General features: G+C 36.4%; 2 protein-coding genes across 7 annotated transcripts in view; both read right to left on the reverse strand.

The window, feature by feature from the left end:
• Positions 1–22,814, reverse strand: part of LOC131165752 (dolichol-phosphate mannose synthase subunit 3-like) — a 68,722-nt gene that overhangs the window by 37,682 nt on the left and 8,226 nt on the right. For 5 of the 6 annotated variants that reach the window (XM_058123790.1, XM_058123785.1, XM_058123787.1 and 2 more), the window contains exon 1: positions 8,008–8,529. The exons of the other annotated variant lie outside the window; for it this stretch is intronic. The gene's annotated coding sequence lies outside the window, so the exon portion shown is untranslated. Of the gene's footprint in view, positions 1–8,007; positions 8,530–22,814 lie in introns of those variants that run through there. 6 annotated transcript variants of the gene reach the window in all.
• Positions 8,297–11,915, reverse strand: LOC131166760 (uncharacterized mitochondrial protein AtMg00820-like). Its single transcript, XM_058125332.1, has 2 exons — positions 11,539–11,915; positions 8,297–8,498 (listed from the first exon to the last, which is right to left on the reverse strand). Exons 1-2 carry the CDS (start codon positions 11,913–11,915, stop codon positions 8,297–8,299), a joined length of 579 nt encoding a protein of 192 aa, XP_057981315.1.

Here is a 22,814-nt window from a genome sequence, read left to right on the forward strand (position 1 = left end):
GGGACTGGGATTCCAAGAAGGAAAGAATCCTCCCTAATCCCTATGATTGCATATAGTTACCTTTCCTAATTCCATCCTTGTCGTTGGAGCTCCTCTGGTTATGCCGGCGAAGGAGATATTCAACAAAAGTCTCTAGAACACACTCCTCCTTGCACTCATCTCCTCTAGCCTAATGTTGGATGAGTCACAATCAAAACATATCAGCTGCCATAGTTGGTTTTGGAGGCTTCATCCATGGTCCGCAAAAGCTCCAACAGTGCAATGAGAAAAGCCCTCCACCCATTTTTCTAGTCTCCTTCCAGAATTTGCACATCTTGGATTTTGCCTTTGTTCTTCTTTCTCAAACAAAAATATCTACCTTCAGCATTCTCTATAATCTTGAGGCTGACTCTATTTCCTATTTTTTTGAAGGCAAACCCTCTACGACCTCCATCAGTCCCATATTTGGCTTTGCAAATTAACCCCGTCAGCCTTAGAGCACACAAACTCCTCTTTCTCCATCACTAAAAAAGAAATGTGCTTCCCTGCAAATTTTGCAATGTGGTACATAGAGGAGTACAACTAGTTTACAGAAACCACCTTCCTTTCAACTTCAATGTCGCATAGCCTCCCATCCCCATTGCAAGAACAAGAAAGATGACAAGAGTTCCTACTAGGAGAGAAATCAAAAAAGAAAGAGGAGATAGCGGCTAATATAGGTGCTAGGCAAGGCATAGTTGGTGAGCAAAGATAATAAAACGATGATGTATGAAGATCGTTGATGACATACAAGAACCTTCTACTGCACAAAGGTGAGATTTCAATGGTTGAAGATGAGCGAATGGAGAATATTGGTGTTTGAAAAGCTATGGAGTTCAATTTCTTAAGGACGAAAAGATTCTGGTGGTTGGCGAAGATATTCCAATGATGCGCAATGGAGGAGAATGGTATAATGGTGACTAAGAGGTCCAAAGGTTCAATTTTTAAGGATGAAGCAACGTGGGGAGAAGATTTCTAGTGGCAGAGGTGAAGGAGGGAACAAGAGGAAGTCACCATGCTTGTGGCTCATAGGGGGGAGACGCCAAGGGGAGTTTATTTATCCCTTAAGAATGAATTAATACTACCCTCCCAACTATCCTCAAATAAAGCCATAGCAAAATTATCATCCCTGGAGCCTTATCTCTCTCCATCTCAAACACAACACCCCACCCCCAAAAAAACCTCCTCTATATAAAGCAGTCTCTCCAACCAAACAGCAAGGTCCTCACCAATAGGACACCAATCAAAGCCATCTAAAATCAAAAAGTTTGCACAACTCTTGGTATACAGCTTCCTATAGAAATCTATAATCGCCTCCCTAATTTGTTTGGAATCACGCACCACACTTCACCCGTCTGACTCCAATTTATTAAGGCTCTTCCTCCAACCATTGGCCACCCAATGGACCAACTTTGCACTAAAATTGCCCTCGTTCACCCACTTAACCCTAGATTTATGTCTCCAACTAATTTCTGCACAAAAGGATCATATCCAAGCCCTTACAATGACTCCTTTTAGCCCTATCCACATCACCAGCAAAACCCCACTCCTCCCACCTATTCAAGCTCTCCATATCAGCAAGAATCACATCCTTTTTCCCTTTTAGGCTACCAAAAACATATATAATCCACATTTTTAAGTTTTTTTCCCAAGTCTCAATTTACTCATAACTTTAAAACCTGCCCACCCCTCAACAGTGCCCTCTCTCCACCAAGTCTTTACAAATTCTTCAAAAGAAGTATATGTCCCACATTTTTCAAATCTAAGACGGGCAGGACCCCATTTCTTGTAATTAGCATCAAACAAAATTGACCAATGATTCAAGACCGGACTAAATAAACCTCTTAAGCAACATTTCAAAAAACATCTTCCTAGTCATTAGCAAATTAAAAAAAAACATAGTCAACACATGATGAAGTAAGCCTATCACTTGACGCCACCCAAATAAAATGATTGTTAGTCAAAGTTGCATGCTGGAGCCCACAATCCCAAACATCCTCATGCTGCTAGTTACCCTCAAACTCCCAAACCAATCACTAGAAAGGCAAATAACATTGAAGTCTCCTCCAACCACCACATGCGGAAAACAAAGGCCAAAAAATATTGACCAACTCATCAAAAAAAAAAAAAAAACCACATGGCAGACAACGTGGGCCTACAAAAAGGCTGAATCACCATTCCCCATAACCCCACACATCTAACAAGAGAAATACAAAATGACCCAACACTGCAATCCTTGACATATGCTACCCTAGTACCCAAAACAACAATCTACCCCCCAAACCCCCAAAGGAAGGGTTAAACATCTAGTCCCTAAGCCTAGACTCCCTAAAACTCCTAAACGAAAAAAGTATCAACCTGTTAAATTCTTCAAGTAACACTACATTAAGGAAAAATCTATTGATTAATTCACTCTATGTTTCCTACTTGTCCCTAAACCCCCGGTTCTTTTGATTTGCTAGAAAGATTTGAATTGATTTGGTATGAAATTGATACGATTCATATGAATCAAGTTGAGAAACGTAAGATTCTAGCAAGGGGAGAGAAGAGAGAAGAGAATGTGGTCAATATTACAACCACGCCACCATGTTGTAAGACGCTTTGAGTGGTACTCTTAACACCACTTTTTCCCCCAACCACTTATAATGAATGAAAAAATTATATATGGTATCTTAATGGTTTGATTAATCTACATGTGAATATCTTTTTTTTATTTTTTAACAAAACATATATATAAGCAAGGTGGGTAGTGCATAAATATCATTTGTCCAATTACAATTAAGAGCTCAAAAACTGGCATAGTTGTAAGATCATTTCCTTTCTTGCCATATAGGTTGTGGTCTCAAAGCTGGGCAGCAGAAACCCCACCAACTTTCTATGGTAACAGTTTCAAGTCTATTGGGGCAGCAACCCCACCTGCTTTTTGTTAAAAAATAGGGAGATAGGGTGAAGTGGTCAACCCACGCTGCCACTGAGTCCAACCAGGTCAGGCCAAGTCATCTAGTTTTGCCCCGGGTTGATCTTGATTTGCTCCAAATCCAACTTCCCACCCTACCCAGATCCATAAACTGTCAAGTTCCAGTCTGACCAGGTTGGGCTGGATGGCAGGTTCTAAAACCACAGGATAGATCGACATATTAATGAAAAATGTGAAATGACATTTCTAAATTCAACAAAAGATGTTATATTGTTAATCTAAAAGAGATTTTCTTTGGTGAAGATCAATAATAATGACTGAATAAATTATACATGGACCTTTATTTTAACCAATAAAAAATATATATCATATTTTAAATATTGAATTAAATGTACCATGTTTCAGAACATTCATACTAGTTCACAGTTCACTACAGTTAGTGCTCACTGGTAACTATGCTTGATCACTTGAGCATTTGCAAAAGCTACATACTTATTCGGTGCTGAGTTTCTCACTGTTACAAAATTTGTATGATAATGCCCTCCAATGTTGCCTTTCAATGCCATTTAGTATCAATAATCAAACAATATGATGGAGAATCGCAGGTCCACAGCCACTAGGTGCAGCATATATTGCTCTAGCTTTCGAAAATAGAAATTAGTTGGAAAATTCTGGTTATTTTTTTATTTCAGTTAATTTAAGGTATTTTGTGTATTTTAAGTACTTTTGGCTTATTTTGAAATTTTTGTTTCAGTTGTAATGTTGGGTATATAAGAACTGTCTTTTTGTATTGTACTGGAACAATTGCTATCAGATTTGAATCAGAATTTCCAGAACCTTTTCCCTCACTCTCATGCAGCCTTTCACTCCTCTTCTTCCACATCCTTCTTTCTTATCCTACTCCTCTTTCTCTCTCAGCTCTGTTTTCCATTCTGTTTTCATTTCCTATTCTGTATCTAATTTCCATTCTGCCTTCAGCAGTTCTCTTCTTCTCCCATCTTATTTTCTTTTTCTCTCTTTCTATTTTTCTCCTTTAATTATCTCTGTGTTTACTGTCCTACATCACAATTCCAGCCAATCCCAAATGATATGTCATTCAAATATTGATCAGTAAGAGTGATTTTTTTTCAAAAAACAATTTATTTTTCCATATTTGCTTTTTTTGATCCAAGACAATCATAAGATACAGATAACAGTACATAGTACATACTATTTCAAGGTTAAAAAAACCATATAGTCAAGCATACGAATATCACAACCTTTATCTCTGTTGTACAAATCTAAATTCTTGGCACATGTATTATATGACCTTAAGGATATTTTGAAGCCTATTATGTGTCCTATAATTTTTGTGATATTATTAATATTATGATACAGAGTTGTTCAGCACATAATGCACCCCAAAAAAAAAAAAAAAAACTTGTTCTAGTAATTAGAGAAAATTTCCCTAAATATTTGCTCCATAATTGTGAGCAAGAAATTTTTAAAACAATGGCTTTGAGCACTATATTGGACTATTTTATTGAGATCATATATAAGCTAACAAAGTAACATTTTGGTTATGGGCCAAGTGTTGATGATATTGCAAGGACAGAAAAAGAGCAATTCGGTAACCAGTTTCGTTTACAGAGATGCATAAGCCAGTGAACATATGCGTGTCCACAACTTTCTACTTCTAATGCTCAAGCAGTAGTAGGCATGGGCACCCAAAGGCACAACCCTTTTGTTTCAGTACTCGGAATAAAAAAAAAAATTAATAAATAGAAGAAGAACAACAACTACTACTACCACTACTGCAGCCACCCCCTGGGAATCCTGGGAACTTTGGAAATCTTTTATTTCACAAATAGAACAAATAATTTGATGGTATAAATCAGATGTTCTTCATACAAGTGGGCACAGGCACACCCTCGTAAACACTTTACATAGAAAACACAGAACTGCTGCCATCAGAAGGGATGGATCAATGAAAATATTTCACTGTCTCATTCCAGTACAAAAGCAGACTCAAAGCCCTTGCGCAATGTCCCAACCATCATTTGGCAATTTAGTCAGACCTAGCGAACTTGTGTGTGTGTGTGTGTGTGCAGGTTCTTGGCAGAGCAGGTTAAGCACTTGCAAGTTGCAACATGCTTATTCAGCTCTCAGAGCAACATTGATACAAAATTTATATGTCAATGCCCTCTAAGTTTACCTTTTAATGACATTTGGTATCAAACAATACTGACCAATTCTAGATGATATACGAGTCAACTATTGATGAACAATACTCAATTTTTTTCTCAAAAAAATTTCATGCTTTTTATGTTTAATATTTCAGTCTCAGATGATAATTAAAAAAAGATACCAGTACATACTATTTCAGGGTAAAAAGCTTTATGTTCAATGGTACGCTATTTACAACATCTATATCTGCTGCACAAATCTTATTTCTTGGCATTGATTAAAGTTATTTCTATTCATGTACTCATGGTTTTAAATAAAGGCCGCGACCGTTACGTAACGCCGTTACGTAAAGGTTTTTTGGGTTACCGATACCGTTACACACTGCGAAATCGGTGGGAAGAAAAATTACAGCCGTAGCGGCCGTTACGGACCACGACCGTTACGTAAAGGCGGCTACGGCCGTTACGTAACCGCTACAGGACCGTTACACCAAAAAAATATTTTATTTTTTACTTTTTCTTCTCACTTTTTCTCTCTCTCTTTCATATATCATTCTCAACATACCAAGTGGCAAGAGGGGGAAAAGATTATAATGAGGATGACAATAATACAAAATTTACTATTTCTTTAAATACTCACAATAGATGCATTAATTAACAATTTCAAAATACTAACTTGTTAGGAAATTTTTTTTTTTAATAATATTAGTAATGTGATATTTATGTTCTTTATTTTTCAACTTCAACCTTCTTTCTTTTCTAGCTATTTTATATTTATATTATTCGTATGTCTTATGTGTCTAATAGATTAATGGAGTGTATAATGTATTTTATTTTATTAATTCATTTAGCACACATAAGAATTTATCACAGATAAGAACAATGAGAAGTATAAATATGCGCACACACGTAATTTTCTATCAATGATGGTTTAGAACAAATGTAAATTTGTTGCCCTTACCAAATAACTTAGTTACTTGAACTAAAGGGTCCAAAATACACTAAAACCCTTTCTAAGAATGGCTAAAAGCTTAAAACATGCAAGTACACTAATATGCACAAGGTTGTGCGTGCTTCAAAAAAATTCACGGCCGTTACACCCACTTCCCGTTATGTAACATCCGCTACTCCTGCTTCCCGTTACACCCGTTACTGTTACGCTACGCTACCCGCTACCGCGATTTAAAACCATGCATGTACTATAAGACCATAAGGATGTTATGAAGACCTGTACATTGTCATGCTATTGTCAAGATTATGATTTAGGTTTTTTCAGCACATAATGCTAAAAATACTAGCTTTAATAAATAGAGAAATTTTTGGGTAAATATTTTCTCCATAATTGTGACCAGGAAATTTTTAAATAGCAGCCTCATCTGTAGAGGTGTATAAGCCAGTGCGCATATGTGGTTTGAGCTGCATATAAAACCATGTATGCCCTTTCGCTCTCCTTAAGGAAACCTCCCTCGCACAGCCACGGCTGCCTTGGAAGGAAGATAGCTGAGCCAAACTCAAGGTATAATACCCTCTTCTTTGTCTACCTTGTCTTCTCAACATTGAAAATCCAGCATGTGTTGTGAATCATTTCCATTTGGGTAAAATCCAGCAACACCCCTTGAATTTTTCAAATATGATAGTTCACCCTCCGAGCTTTTGAAAACTACCAAAAAAAACTCACTGAGTTGTAATTTTATTGATAAAGTGAACCATCCGCTTGTTCACCGTTAGTCAATTGTTAAGTTTATTTTTAATAAAATGGCAATATTACCCTTTCATACAATTTTGATAAGATAAATTAAGAAATAATATTAATTTAATAAATTAAGCTGGAAAAATTGACCAGTTAAATATAATATGTTTTGAAAATCAAACTTATAAGTAAATCGAACACCCAACGATTAGTTCAAGTCAACCAATAAATGCATGATAACATAAATTATTATTTTAAAATTTTTAAAAATATATGAAGATAAATAATACTAATAATTCAGAAAAAAAATACTTAGATAATTATATTGTTCCGAAATATTTGTTATATACATTTCATGTGAATTAAATGACTAAATATATCTTTAAAAAATATGATATAATTGAAAAATCAACTCGAACTAGCCGTTCGTCGAATTGTAGCTCACTTTTCAGATTTAGTTAAATATCATATTTAATAAAATGCTAGTTGGAATAAAATCAGGAAAAGTTGGAGAATTGCCACAAACAAATGTCAACAAATTAATATTTCAGTTTTCTTTATCGATTTAAAATTTATATTTTACATAGAAGAACTAGAACTAACATTCAAAACTCAAGGAATAGAGTGTCATATTCTAAAAACTCAAGGGTTGTTGCTGGAATTTAACCTTTCAACTTTCATGCTCTAAAATTATATATTCATCTGCATGAGTATACTTTAGTCACTGATGGATACTCTATCGTTACTCTATTGTTTGCTACAGAACAGAAAGTTTAGTCCAAAGGAAGTAGAGCAGGAATTTGAGAGGGGTTAATTGGAAAGAGCCTCACAATAGAGTGCTAGAAATCTGAATCCCAAAAGACTAGAAATCCTAGATCAGAGACCGGAAACCGATATGATCTAAAAGCCTACATAACATGGTTAATCAGAAGACAATCTTCCAATTCAGGCCTGCTCTGTTGAGGATACATGTGAATCCATGGCCGCTTCGCAAGATTTCGTTGCAGGTATCTGTGTCTAGGGTTTGAGGAGCCTAAGAGTTAGGACTTAGAACCATGGGTTTGGGGTTGAGAACTTGGCATCTGGTGTTTGGGTAAGAAGAAATTGAACGAGAGTGATGGAAAGATAGGTGACGTTCTGAAGGCTCTTGGAGAGAGAAAAGATTCAGAGATGAGAGCACGAGTAGGTTCGAAGGAAGAGCAGAGGAATATTCGCACCTGAAGTTTAAGCCTGGAGGAGACTCGGAGGTGTATCCGAACGCGATTCTGAGGCTTCGATGGAGGCAGCGGTGAAGATGTCTAGACGCGAATGGTGATCTGGTGGCTTCAACGGTGTTCGCAGTGAGGCCTTTCTGACGGCAACAGCTGCACGTCGGCGACGTGAATGCGGATCTGTGGGAGGAGCAAGGCGAGACGGCGGAGGTGCCCACTGGCTGTGGAGACGCCTCTGAACGTGAGCGAGCGAGAGAGAGACCGTGATCACCGGCGTGTGGAGGAGGCTACGGTATCACGGCGCAACGGCGGCGATAGGCTTGCAGGCGGTTAGGACTTCTCGAATGAGAGAGGAGAGATCAGGCCGGCAGTGGGCGGACAATGGCCGCACGGCGGTGATCTGGTCTTGGCCGGCGGCGCAGTGGCCGGGCTGGCCTCGATGGCGGCGGTGAGGCTGCGTTTGCAGGCGGAACGTGGAGAGCCCTCGCGGGTCGCGGCTGAGCAGAGAGAGGGGTAGTTTTAAGTAGATTTGTGGTTATCCACCAAAACATGAGTTTTTCCCAAATTTAAATTTATTTTAATTAAAAATATTTGAAAAAAATTTGTGTGAAACTTTATTTTTATAAATAATACATCTAGAATGATATTGCGTTATTTGAAAAAAATTTGGGTGAAACTTTATTTTCATAAATAATACATCTAGAATGATCTTGCGTTTTATAAAGAAAAGATACTAAATCATTCAATTTATTTTAATAAAATATACTACATCAAGCTACATTTGAAATTAAAAGATGCTATTTAGAGTAGCGCTTTTGCATGATCCATGCATGTGTCACTCGATCTTCCTTTATGTTAATAATAAGTTTATTATGTATTATTGAAATAAATTTCTTCCTATTTTATTCAAATTAGGAGGTAATATCTTTTTAGCGGCATGAGATAAGTAAGAGCTCGCATATAGTGGCATCATTTGGGTAGGATTTAAAGCATTTTACCTCTCTTTAAAATGCAGTCCACAAATTCCAACTTCTATATTTTTAAAAACTATTTTTCGTCAACTTTGTCGAGATCAACCATCAAACAAAATAATTACTTTGTTCTTGTAGGAAAGGAAAGAGTGCTTAGTATTGGAAACAAGAGAATTTACCAAAAGAATGGGATGGTATGAGGTAAGCTCATCTAAAGGAAACCCCAAATTGATATTGGTGGTGTTTAGAGCCTTAATTTGACAATTCAAGAGGTTAAAGTCACTTATGCCTCCATATTTTAATAATTTTTGAATAATCAATTCTTTTTTAGTTTCATATTTCATGTCCCATTCTTTGTACTTCTAGCCAATTTTGTGCCCTTGTCTTTCTTTAGTTTTAGTTTCATTAAACAGGTGCATGCACGCATTCACTCTTATAAGACAAATCTTATGATACTTTGACATGTGTATATGTGGGTATGTTTGTAACTTGATTTATTTGAAGAACTTTGTCATCTAATACTATTTTCGATTTTATAATATCGATCTAATAGCACTTTGTTGATTTATTTTTGTTGTGGCCTTTTCAGTAGCAATTACTCCTAAATGCTTTCAAAGAAATCTCTTCCATTTGTCTCCAAATTTTTTAAATTTTTATTTTTTTTCTTTTTTATTTTTCTTTTTTTTGTTGAACAACCATTTTTCTTTGAACATTCTCTAAAGAAAGCCATTAGAAAAATCCTAAACAATTGCGAGATGGTCGGCTTGTGGGTGAAGCTGGACAGCTACTCCCCAAGAAAGAGGAAGACAACAAGACACCAATCTGTGATTAATATTCAGACTATAGAATTTGCAATTGATATGAAGATGTCCTATATATAGGAATTGTACAAAGTATGGTAGTTACAAATTCAAAAATATGCAAATAACATAATAAGAAGATCCTAGGCTATCAGATATCAACAAATATTCAAATAATGTAACAAAGAATCTCAGGCTATCGGATATCAACAAATATTCAAAATACGGAGATCCTCGACTATATCAACAACGGCTAAAGTTGTATATTCAAACTATAGAATTTGCAGAATGCTTTCATTGATATGAAGATGTCCTATATATAAGAATTGTACAAAGTATGGTAGTTACAAATTTAAAAATATTCAAATAACATAACAAGAAGATCCTAAGCTATTAGATATTAACAGATATTCAAATAATATAATAAGAGAATCTCAGGCTATCGGATATAAACCAATATTCAAAATAAGGAGATCCACGACTGTATAAGCAATGGCTAAAATTGTCGATGATTTTAGTACACCATTGACAATTTCATCAAACTAGTGACGGTTTCCTTCTGAAAATTTTTCTATCTAAAACCATCGATGGGCTATGCAATAACTCTCGACGATTGTCAAGAAATCTAGTACAACTACATGATTTCCTTTATACACCCCCTTAAGATAGGTGTGCCATCAGATAAGACGATCTTGGTGCACAAAGTTTGAAATTTCTAACGTGATAGAGTTTTAGTTAAGTGGTTTGCAAGCTGGAAAGCTGGCCATGTGTGCTGACATAAGATACTTGTAGCAATCCGTTGGTGACCAAATCAAAAACAAAATGAAGATCAATAGCTATATGTTTCATCCTCGAATGCATTAGATGATTAAGAGTAAAGTGAGTAGCACCAATATTATCACAAAACAAACGTGGAGGCTTAGGTATCATAATACCGAGTTTATAAAATAATGAGCGAATCCAAACAAACTCAGAGGTGGCTGAAGTAAGAGGACGATATTCCACCTCGGTGGATGAACGAGCCACAACACACTACTTTCGCGCACTCTAGGAAATGGGACAATCACCTAGAAAAATAAGATAGGCAGAGGTGAATGATCTGGTATCCCTATCACCTGCCCTATCTACATCAGAGAACCTTTGAAGAATGAGATTCCTTGTGTGTTTGAGGAGAATGTCATGATTAAGAGTGCCCTTCAAGTAATGCAATACACGTTTGGCTGTAGTCCATTGAAGCTGAGATGATTTATGCATGAACTGAGCCAACTTATTGATTGGAAAGGCAATGTCGGGCTAAGTAAGAGAGAGATATTGTAAAGCTCCTATAACTCAACGGTGCTTAGTCGGATCAGCAAGAGAAGAACCATCATGAAGCTAAAGAAGATCCTTAATGGCAAGGGGAGTCATCACTACCTTCGCACCGCCCATCTTGGTGGGAGAAAGAAGATCCCGATTATATTTTTTTTGAGATACGAACAACCCATGTTTGACTAAAATCACTACGACACCAAGAAAATAATTTAAGGGACGAAGGTCCTTTAGAGAAAAACGATGACCAAGTTGCTGAACAATGTTGGAGATTGCAGCAAAATTAAGTAAGAGATCATCCACATAGACTAGAAAATAGAGTAACTCCATCACAATTGTAGATAAATAAAGAGGAGTCAGATTTCAACCACTGAAATCCAAAATGAAGAAGACAAGGGCTCAATTCTTGATACCAAACCCGAGGTGCTTGTTTTAAGCCATACAAAGACTTTTCTAACCTACACAAATGAGAAGACAAATTAGGATCAAACCACCCCTGAATGTTGAACCATGAAAACATCCTCTTGAAGTCGGCCATGCAAAAATGGATTATTAACTTCCAACTGTCGAAGTGGCCAATTTTTTGAACAGCAATGGAGAGGACAACTTGAATAGTCACCAGGTTCACAACAGGGCTGAACGTCTTATCATAATCAAAACCATGACTTTGATGAAAACCTTTGACCACTAACCTTGTTTTATAACGAGAAATACTACCATCAGGATTTCGTTTTATTCGGAAAACCCATTTGCAACCAACGGGTTTGTTGGTGGAGCGTAGTGGAACAAGCTCCCATATGTCATGTTTAACCAAAGCAGTGAACTTCTCTGACATAGCATGCTGCCAGTTGGGATCCTTCAAGTCCTTAGACACACATGTGGGCTCTACAGGTTGAGGAAGAGGATGTTTTGTGGCAAGGTAAAGATGATTGGGTTTATGAATATTATTCATAAACCAGGTAGTCATACCATGAGTATGGGTGGAATGGTTTAGAGTTGGAGGTGTGGTGGGTGGAGTTATTACTGCTGGCCGAGATTGTGCAAGGGAATATGATGGCTGGGAAAGTGGAGTCAGAGTTGTAGGAGTGTTGTGCATCATAGTGGTAGGCAAGGAGGGCATCTGTCCAATGGAAGTTGTCCAAGGAAAGAATGAAGAACGTCCATGATAAACACATACAACGTAAGACTTTTACGCCTGACCAACATATGTTATTGTACAACTCTCGATTACACTTGTTCCCTTGTAAGTTAAGGTCTCAATGGAGTGGGTCTTTTGTGGTAAAAAAATGTTTTCCCCCATGGTGCTATAAAGATTCTAAACCCTTACAATGGTAACATTTTTTAAGGTTAATAGTCAAAGGCTCAAGCCTTTTATCTTTAACTTTGTACCCGAGGAATCTACTATACATCTGCTTGATCCCACTTAATGTAGCTTCTTTATCTTTTCATTTTTATTTTTATTTCTCTCATTGTTTTCTTTTGTTCTTCAGTTTTTATTTTATTTTATTTTATTTCATTGGGTTGCACTTTTTCAAAGTTGTTAAGGTACTTCTTTTTACTCTTTCCTTTAATTTTTCTTTTACTACTTGGTTCGTCTTATAGCTATTTTGTTTTTTTGTTTTTTTTTTCTTTGAACTGCTCTTTTGTGTAAACTCCTTCATTTCTCTTGCATCATTGAGAACAATGCTACATTCTAGTTGGGGGGTGGAAGAGAATTTACTTTTCTTTTTGCGTACTTTAGACATATGTCGGTCTACTTTGGGGAAGTGCTGGTAATGAACTCAAAGTATACTAAATTCCTTATTATTGAATTTTACATGTTGGAATTTTTTTTTTGAGGAGATGAAACATGTAGAATATAGTGCAAATCAAAGTTCAGATCAAAAGAGAAACTTATCCATTTCACTTAGTTTCAACCAAGGGAAATAAACTAAATTTTTTGCCAAAACACACACAACATAGGATAGAATACTTAGAAAGACTACCTTGGGTCATTATTTGTTGATTTACACTTTGACTATTTGGGACTCTAATGAACCATATCCTAATGACTTAGAAATAAGTCTAAAGCGAATTAAAATGAGAAACAAGCTAGGGATCAATTGTAAAAATAAAAAATAAATAAAAAATGAAAAAAAAAAAGGAAATATTTGTGTATTAGAAAAGGCTACCTATTACCGGGGTCCTAACAAAATAAAAAAGTAGGTGTCTTCTAAAGTGTAATAGTGTGAAAGCCACCATTGTACATTTGTGTACTGAAAAGGCTACCTATTATCGAGGTCCTTACTAAATAAGAAAATAGGTGCCTTCTAAAGTATAATAGCGTGAAAGTCGCCACTACAATGGTTTTGAATTAGAGTAAGACCATGTGGTTATCTCATATTAGTTGTTGTAAGTGAAACTGTTAATATCTCTTGGTAATTTTGGAATTCTAGTCTTATTTTCATGTACATGAACTTTGTTACATTCAATTACCTTGGTTGATTAACTAAATGGTATACAAATCTCTCAGTTGATACTAAACTTTGATTAATCTGTTTTCTGTGTTCCTAAACTCAACAAGTTTATTTCATGGCATGTGATTTTCAAAAATATTAGAATTGTAGTTGGTAACTTCCCCTTGTATGAGTGCATTCATTTTATTTGCTAGGGACTAGCAAAACGCAAGTTGGGGGGTGTGATTAAGTGTCAAATATTGCATAATTAGGTGTTTAAATGTATTTATTTGTTATTGCAAATTGGATTAAATGCCCTAGGTATGCACATTATTTTAAATGGAGCACAATTTATAACATTAGGTTTTTTATTCTATTTTTGCTCATAAATTTAAGAGCATTTGTCTTTAATTATCGTAGGGGTATTTTCAAGAATTAAAGAAGAAACAAAAAGGGAGTAAAGATGCAACCGTTAAGACCATTGAAATATATACATGCAAAGTTTGGGCCAAACTTATAATAATCGTGAAGCTTTAGTGAAAATTAATGTGGGCTAGAGCAAAAAGGAGCATGCATGGGTCATGCAAAAGGAGGCCACATGCATGCAACTTGTAAAGAGAACCGTGAAGGCCAATAAAGAAGTGTGGGTCGTGTGCAAATGGGAGCATCTATTGGAGGGGAGATAAAATTCAGCACAGGGTAGCACGTGAAGGCCCATAAGATTGCATGGGCCATGCAATCGAAATGCAAAAGGAGGGCAGCTTGGGGACAAAAAAAAAAGAGGTATGAGGCAGCTGTGTGGTAGAATAAAATAGGGTTTTAATTTAAAGGCTAGGGCTGGGGAGCAGGATAGGACAGCAACGGCTTGTTGAGGCTGTGTGGGGAAATATAAAAAGGAAAAAAGGGAGTCGTGCACAAAGAGAAAGGGTCATGCGTAGCACCATAGGTCAATAGTAGATTCGACCAAGCTTGGGATTTTCTCACACTTTTTCTTCTCCTCCTCTCTTCCTTTATCCATTTATTTGTTATTGTCATTTATTTTATGGTTTTGAATGATTTATTTTTGGTTTAATTTGTTCCGAAAATTTTGAATTGTAAATATGTTTGGCTAAGTTTTACCACTTGGGTTGCGGTTCAATTTCTATTACTTTCCATGATTTGTTAGGCTTCCTTTAATATTAATTTTACGCCTTTATTTGGCTAATAATGAAAAATGATGATCGTTGATAAATCTCTTGCTTTTATTTCTTGTTTTGTTGTTGACATTAGGCACAACAAAACCTTGAATTAATCTAAAATTTTCATCAATTAAGTATTACATGAATTTCGATTGATGCTTAGTGAGGGTATTAATTTTGTTCCGTTGGGACTTGGCAAGTTTACTTGAGCTTAGGTTTGCATATTTCATCTTATTAATGTCTTGATTATATTAACAAAAAGATAAGTAATGCCTAGGAAACTAGTAAATGGTGGAAGCAATGGAAGTTGGACTCATAACCCAAGTGTTTGATAATTTGCTCTAGTGAATTTGTTTTGTTTTTTCTGCGGTATTGGATTTATATTTTTGAATCTTGGTAAAATTTCAATCTCATTTTAGTATTTTTCTTGAGTACTTCCCACTTTGCTTATTATTTTCATAAACATAAAAAACCCCAAAAGAATTTTACATGGCATTTTACATCATCATATTTTCAATAAACTTTCATAAATACTTTGATAATTAGTGGTCCTTGGGAAATATGATCCTGGACTTATCCTTGATACAACTTGACACTTCTACACTTGGAAGCACATTTCAGAACAAGTCAACATGCCTCTGAGGTAGTTAAGATAGCTTGAAAGGGAACCACTCAGATTTGGGAACTATAAACGTCACATGCCTCTGAGATGGCAAAAAAAAAAATTGAATGCAACTACTCGGAGTTGGGTACTCTCAATGCCACATGCCTCCGAGGTAGCCAAGATAACTTGAAAGGGGACCACTCATATTTGGGAACTATAAATGCCACATGCCTCTAAGATGGCCAAAACAACTTGAATGCGACTACTCGAATTTGGGAACTCTCAATGCCACATGCCTCCTAGGTAGTCAAGATAACTTGAAAGGGGACCACTTAGATTTGGGAACTATAAACACCACATGCCTCTGAGATATCCAGAACAACTTGAATGCGACTACTCGGATTTGAGAACTATCAATGTCACATGCCTCTAAGATAGCCAAAACAAATTAGATGCAACTACTTGGATTACCGAGATAGTTAAGACAACTTGGATATGGCTACTCAGATCTTTTAAGGTAGCCAAAATAACTTGAATGTGACTACTCGAATTACCAAGATAGTCAAGACAACTTGGATGTGGCTACTCAGATCTTCTAAGGTAGCCAAAATAACTTGTATGCTATTATTCACATTTGGGAACTAATGCCACATGCCTTCAAGATTGCCAAAACAACTTAGATGCGACTACTCAGATTACGGAGATAGTTAAGACATCTTGTATATGGCTACTCAGATCTTCCAAGGTAGCCAAAATAACTTGGATGCAACTACTTAGATTACCAAGATAGTCAAGACAACTTGGATGTGGCTATTCAGATCTTATAAGGTAGCCAAAATAACTTGGATACAACTACTTGAATTTAGGAACTAATGCCAGAAGCCTCCGAGATGCCCAAAACAACTTGGATGTGACTACTTGGATTACTAAAACAGTCAAGGCAACTTGGATGTGGCTACTCAGATCTTCTAAGGTACCCAAAGTAACTTGGATGTAACTACTCAGATTACCGAGATAGTTAAGACAACTTGGATGTGGCTACTCAGATCTTCTAAGGTAGCTAAAATAACTTGAATGTGACTACTCGGATTTGCGAACTAATGCCACATGCCTCTGAGATAGCCAAAACAACTTGGATGCGACTACTTGGATTACCAGGATAGTCAAAATAACTTGGATGTTACTCTGGAAAATTTGAAGGTGATCATTTGAATTTTGGAGGCTTAATGCCCCAATATTTGAAAGATATTTTTGCAAGAACCACTTGGATTTGAGGATTGATTCCCCATTTTGAAAAGTAGAATTCCAACCGTTTGAATTCTTATAAAATAAGGACTTGAACGAGCGAGAACAAAAATGGGTATGTAAAACTTATGCAAGAAAACATGTATTTCATGGATGCATGAGTGTCTGTTATACATGCATGTTGGTTACTATCATTTCTGATGCTATGCATGCAATACATGACAACCTTTTCTGTCTTGAGAACATGACACATGTCTAATTAGAGAATGAAACTCTATAACTCCAGCCTTTCTGTATCTTGAAAACTTAATCTCCGTTATTGATGCCCCTGTTTATGAAGTGATGATCCCATGCTGAAAATATCAATTGTATTTTGAGATGCAAATGCCTCTGAATTTTATTGCCTCCATTTTGGCATGTTATCTGCTTCGAGCTTCTTATGACGAAGCTATTCTACTGGAATTATTTGTATTGAGATTGTGGAAAATGAGTTTCATTGAATTTTTATGATCATGACCATCTTTTTAAGACTGCACCCTTATTATTTAAACCATTTTGAATTTAAATGAAAAAAAATGCAACCATATATTACAATCTCATTAAGAATGAAAATGAAAGGTACATTTGTGTCAATTTACTTATTTTCCGTGCTGCTTAAACAAGAAATGGCTTTACCAGTATTTTGACGCTGTGTAGCTCTGATGCCAACTTTAAAGAAGAAAACAACAAGCAACCACCCCACAACTTTCCTTCTTTTAGAGTTATGAGCATAACTGACTTTGCTTATCTATTGTACCCTATTTTTGTTGAAAGTCTAATGTCATCCTTCAATGAGATTTGCTTGATTCGAGTCCAGCATCTTCATTTAGTATTTTCGTCCCAAATTGTAGTAAATGTCTCATTAGTGTTCTGATCTCAAGGTGGACTTTCAGACATGGGACGAAACGTAGGCTAAGGATGAGATTTTTCAAAAGAAAATGGAAACCAAAGCTTAAACACCCCTTCCCATAATAACATTTGTGCCCCTAGTATTACAAGATATTGACCACACTTGTCATTTGGACAAGCTGCCTATGTACCTTGTTAGGATCAGGTCATAACATAGTTCAGACTCAACAACGAGTCTGACAACTCATTTGAGACAACAATATGTGTCAATCCAGCCAAAACTTTTATTTGGACCATAATGTAAGCTGAGGGTATTGGTTAAAGAAGAAAATGATTTAATAAGGCCTAAAATTATCAATTTTGTCAAAGGTAATATTTGGCCAAGGATTACCTACGAAACATGCCCTTGATTATCTTCTATTTTTATTTTATTTTTTGTACTTCCCCTCTTTTACTACATCTTATGCTTTCTTTCTTGTGAAGGGGCTTGGTTCATTCATCCTTTTGGATTTTCTCAGGGCTTTATGCTAATTTTTTTGCCATTGCCCAAGTGCGGGGGATGATCCCTGGATGGTGTATGAAAGAAATTTTTCAAGCTCAACAGGGTTGTCATGGGACTTCTTCTTTGATTCTCCTCTTGGGTAGCAGAAAATTGACTTGCCATCCTATTGGCCGATAATTGTTACCTCAAATGAATTGTCAAATACTAAATGACCCAAACCTTAGTTAAAACTTTTGGTAAACTGATTTTAAGAAAGAGCTGGTTTAATTTTAGGCCCAAAAGGGTTAACAAGTGATAACTCATTATCGGATTCTTTTTGGATACACTGGTCTCTCGTCATTTGATCAGAATATGATTGTAATTTCTATAATATGCTATCCATAATTTCAGAATAAAAAGTGAAGAAATTTTATTGATTTCATCGAGAGGTTCACAATACATCAAGCAAAATATCTTGGGTGTAGTAGATCATTCTCATCCAGATTAGCTAGCCTCAAAGCTCACCTTGAAAAATTCCTCTTTACAACATATGGTCATTCAAAGTCCATCTTTGCGAGGATCACTATGGATCGTTGACATACTTTTTTAGCTCCACCAGTCATAATTTTTTTGTCCCATTGAATTGGATTCTCAAAGCCAATTATCAGTTCTAGGTCTTCCATACTAGCAAAACCATTTCCTGTATTATTGCATGAAATACAAGAAAAAATAGACAAAATTTGGCGAAAGTTGATTGTCAAAGGGTAATGTAATGATAGGAGACTGAAATGCATTTTATTTCATTGATATTCAAAACAACTTAAACAAAAAAGAATTTATGGGATATTGTCCTTTTTACGAATGAAATATTTTGCTGAAGCATATGTCTAGTTTTCCACCCTCATTTCTGCATCATATTGACGACCATTCAATCCAGGATGGAACTCTATTCGATGAGCATCCTTTTCTTTCTAACATTACCTCCTCCATAAAAATGACCTTGTATTGTTTGCACCTGCTCATCTTAGTTTTTGCACATTCCTTCCTTCATAGTTCCCTACCCAATACTTGAGTTGCTCATCCTTCCCATCTTAAATGCCCTTTCAGTTCTTTCTCCGGTGATTACCAAATCTACAAAATTATGGAGAGTGCTTTTGAAAAGATGGCCAAAATATGGATCCTTGAGGGTGTTGAAAAATAAAGAAATTATTTCCCTATCCTTAACTAGAGGATGAACCTGTGTTGTCATTCCTCTCCATTGGTAAGCATATTCTTTAAATGATTCACTTGTATTCTTCTCCATATTTTGTAGAGTTAACCTGTCTAGAGCTATCTCAGTCACATGTCTATACTGTGTAATAAAAGCATGAGCTAGATCCTTCCAAGTGCAAATATTTGCTTGATCCAGCTAAATGTACCATCTTATAGCTGCCCTAGACAAACTATTTTGGAAACAATGGATGAGCAGCTTATTATTATCAGAATGCGCAACCATTTTCGTCCTTAAATGTGTTAATGGACATTTGAACCCACTGAACTTCTCGCAATTTGGGACCTTGAATTGGGGGTAAAATCACATTGGGCACCAAACACAGACTAAAAGCATCCAATGAACCAAACATGCTTGTTCCCTCCATAGCTTAGCAACGTTCTTCCAATACGTCATATCTATGATTCATTTCTAAACTAAGGGTATGCTTTTTAGTCATTTCCCTAACTATTCCCCTTCCATGGATATCAGGATTTATGATTAGTGATGCTTGTATATCTCGCATCGATTGAAATATTAAGATTGGTGCCATTGAGATAAATGAGTACGAGCTTGGTCCCGAGCCAGTTGACAAATTCACCGGATGTTCACTAATAGGTGTAAATCCTCGTGGAAATAAAGGATCTTCTTCAATTGCGGGTTTTAGAAATTGCACAGTTTTCCCTTTACTCATGGTAGTGAGTATCCCCATTAATTTATTCAATTGATCCTTAATCTCACAAACGTCTTGATGGGTCTTCTCATGACTTTGCTCAACACCTCTCATGCGGTTCTCCAAATGCTCACCCATGATCTTGGCTTTCTTTCTAGTATTATAAGGATGTAGAAAGATTGCCTTGTTCTACCCAATGTTGGAACCCCGAATTTGGTTCTACCACCCTGTTACACTGTTTTTGTAGGCAATTGGAACATGAGCAAGGACACATTGGCTATGACTATGCATGAAATGCATGAATGCAAAAACTACTTTGCTAGAGATGTAGAAACCCGAACCAAGAAAAATAAAAGAAATAAATAAGAAAAGAAGAAAGGGAAATTTTAAAAGGGCTAAGCAGTGGGACTCGTTGACGAATCCCCTGTCTTCGTCGACGAATGACCTTCTGTGTCTCATCAACGAAGTTCAGGCATCGTCGATGATGAAATCCTGAAAGTCAGGAAATTTCAAGTTTAAGGTTTTTTGATGAACCCTTTCTTTCATTAATGAACGTCCTTCTACAACTCGTCGACGAAGGCTCCATTTCGTCGATGAATCTGACCGAGTCAACGACTTATAAATAGATTTTAAACATATTTCTTCATTAAGAAATAAAAAAATCTCTCTCTCTCTCTCTAACCACGCCCCCACCCCTTATCTCTACGATTTCTTGTTGTTCGTCGCCTGAATCGATGATCAGAAGTTACCATGAGGATCTGGGAAAAATTCTCTACAAGTCTAGCAGAGTAGATTTTTGAACAGGATCTTTCCAAGCATCACTCCAAAGTTAAGGTAAGGGTAGAAATGAGTTATCTGTCTAGCATGTAATTAGTTAAATAAGGTGTATGGGCCTGGGGATGTTTAATGGTTGCTAATTTAGGATTCAAGTTGATTCAACTGAGGGAAATGTGGTTTCAGGATTTTGGGATTTGTATCGCCATAGGGTGGACTTTAGGAGCGTCATAGGAACTCTCTTAGTAAACAGGTAAGGGGATTAAGTTAAGTTAGGATTTTATTAAAGTTGAACTAATAAGACTGCTTCATATGTATGTATATTTACGTTTTCAGTTATTCTTTCAAAAACGAACCATTCAAAATGGACCTTTTTAAAATCTAGGATATATGATATGGTATTTTGTGTTAAAAATGAACGGTAGAAAGTTTGGTTTGACCTTATAAACCAAATATACTGTGTTTCTTAGTTGCCTATGGGCTATGTTCAAAATACTAAAAATCGTGTGGTAGATGAATATTATTTTGGGGATTATAGTACAACCGAGTTGTGAATGTTTGTGAAATACTGGAACTGTTTAAGAAAAATACAGGGATTTGATATAGCAGCTGTGAGCCGAGTTGTATATGACAGCCGGGGGCTGGGTTTTATTTGACGGCTAGGGTTCAGGATTTGATATAGTAGCCTTGAGCCAAGTTGTATATGACGGTCGGAGGCTGGGTTTTATTTGATGGCCAGGGCCGAGATTTTGTTTAGCAACCATGAGCCGAGTTGTATATGATGGCCAGGGGCTGGGTTTTATTTGACGGTAGGGGACTGAGTTTTATAATATTACAGGTTTTATATGAAATGAGTTCGAACTACAATTTTTTTTTTATTACTTAAATTGCATGATATGCTTTAGGAACCCTAAGGACCAGTTGTATTATGAGCACGATACCGTTGCTAGAGATTTAGTATTTGGCCATGTGCGCCCACACTATTCTGGATAGAAGTGTAGGGTGGTTTCAACTGATTAGCCTACAGAGAGGTGGTACCTTCCTTGGAAGTTCGGACCAGGAAGTGATAAGGCAATCAGACCCGTAACTGGGTAGTGGGATGCCTGCAGACATAGTTAGCAGATGGATGATTTTGACTTTGTTTGGGTTGATCCCCCAAGGCTTAGTCCAACCTTCGGACCACACAACTCATACCATGGGAGAAGTAAATGGTGTTTAGTCCCTGGGAGAGTTTTTTATGCATATCTATAGATTTATGTAAATGATGTTACTTATTCATTGAAATGTTTATACTATAGAAACGAGACTAGTATTTTCAACTATGTAAAGTGAGTATAATGTGAAATAGCTATTTTCTGTTAAATGGAGGATGAATGTTTTCTGTAAACACTAAATGCATGCTAACCACACACTGATGTTAACTTAACCTTCCTCACTGAAAAGTGTCTCACCCCAATATGCAAATCATGCTTTTAGTGTAATGACCCGAAGAATAATGGTATTTAAATAATAAAGAAAAGGATAAATGGGAAACAGTAATAGGAGGAGGCAGTAGGCTTCGTTGACGAATTATTCTTCGGGTCATTACATTTAGGATACACCAGGGATTGTGCATAGCAGACTTAAGGGGTTGAGTTAGAAGTATAGTGCATGTACGTGGAGTGTATGGATTCAGTTGTTTTTGTTTGTACTATTTTAATGGGTTGTAATATGGATAATTGGAGACTATTGTGTATAAAGATAGTTTAAAACTTTGGTAATGAATTATGGAGAATGTTCTATTTACTTCCGCTGCATTTATAATATAAATATGGTATCAGGTACACAGATGTTACTAAAGTAGCACCCCGAGCCCACGTGACTGGTCGGGGCATTATAGGTCATATCAGAGCTTAGGTTTCCTAGGTTCTCCAGACTTTGATAGTGGATGATTACCAGAGTATAAGTTAAGATAAAATAAGGATAGGAATGGGTAGGTTAGGTTGGGTTTTAGTCTATAATATTATAGGCGAAAACCCTTTGACGGTCTTCTATGTTTTTCTTAGAATGACGATTTTAGGAAAATCACGGTAAATCCATCAATGGTTTTGTTTCTGGGTTAAGAGACTGGAACTTGAAAATGTAAGTGGGAGCATTAGGTCGGTTAAGTTTGTGTGTAGTGTTAGTGTTATGGTTAGAGGCCAATGCCTTGATGGTTTTGTAGCAGA

The sequence above is a fragment of the Malania oleifera genome, chromosome 10 (genome assembly GCF_029873635.1).
Source record: "Malania oleifera isolate guangnan ecotype guangnan chromosome 10, ASM2987363v1, whole genome shotgun sequence".
Lineage (NCBI taxonomy): Eukaryota > Viridiplantae > Streptophyta > Magnoliopsida > Santalales > Ximeniaceae > Malania > Malania oleifera.

Excerpts from the sequence above, each read along its gene's own strand:
- LOC131166760 (XM_058125332.1), bottom strand. The coding sequence starts at position 11,915 with ATGTCAGAGAAGTTCACTGCTTTGGTTAAACATGACATATGGGAGCTT. Across the intron at positions 8,499-11,538 it reads TTGTCTTCTCATTTGTGTAG|CCGCGACCCGCGAGGGCTCT; the intron begins GTTAGAAAAGTC and ends CTCTCTGCTCAG.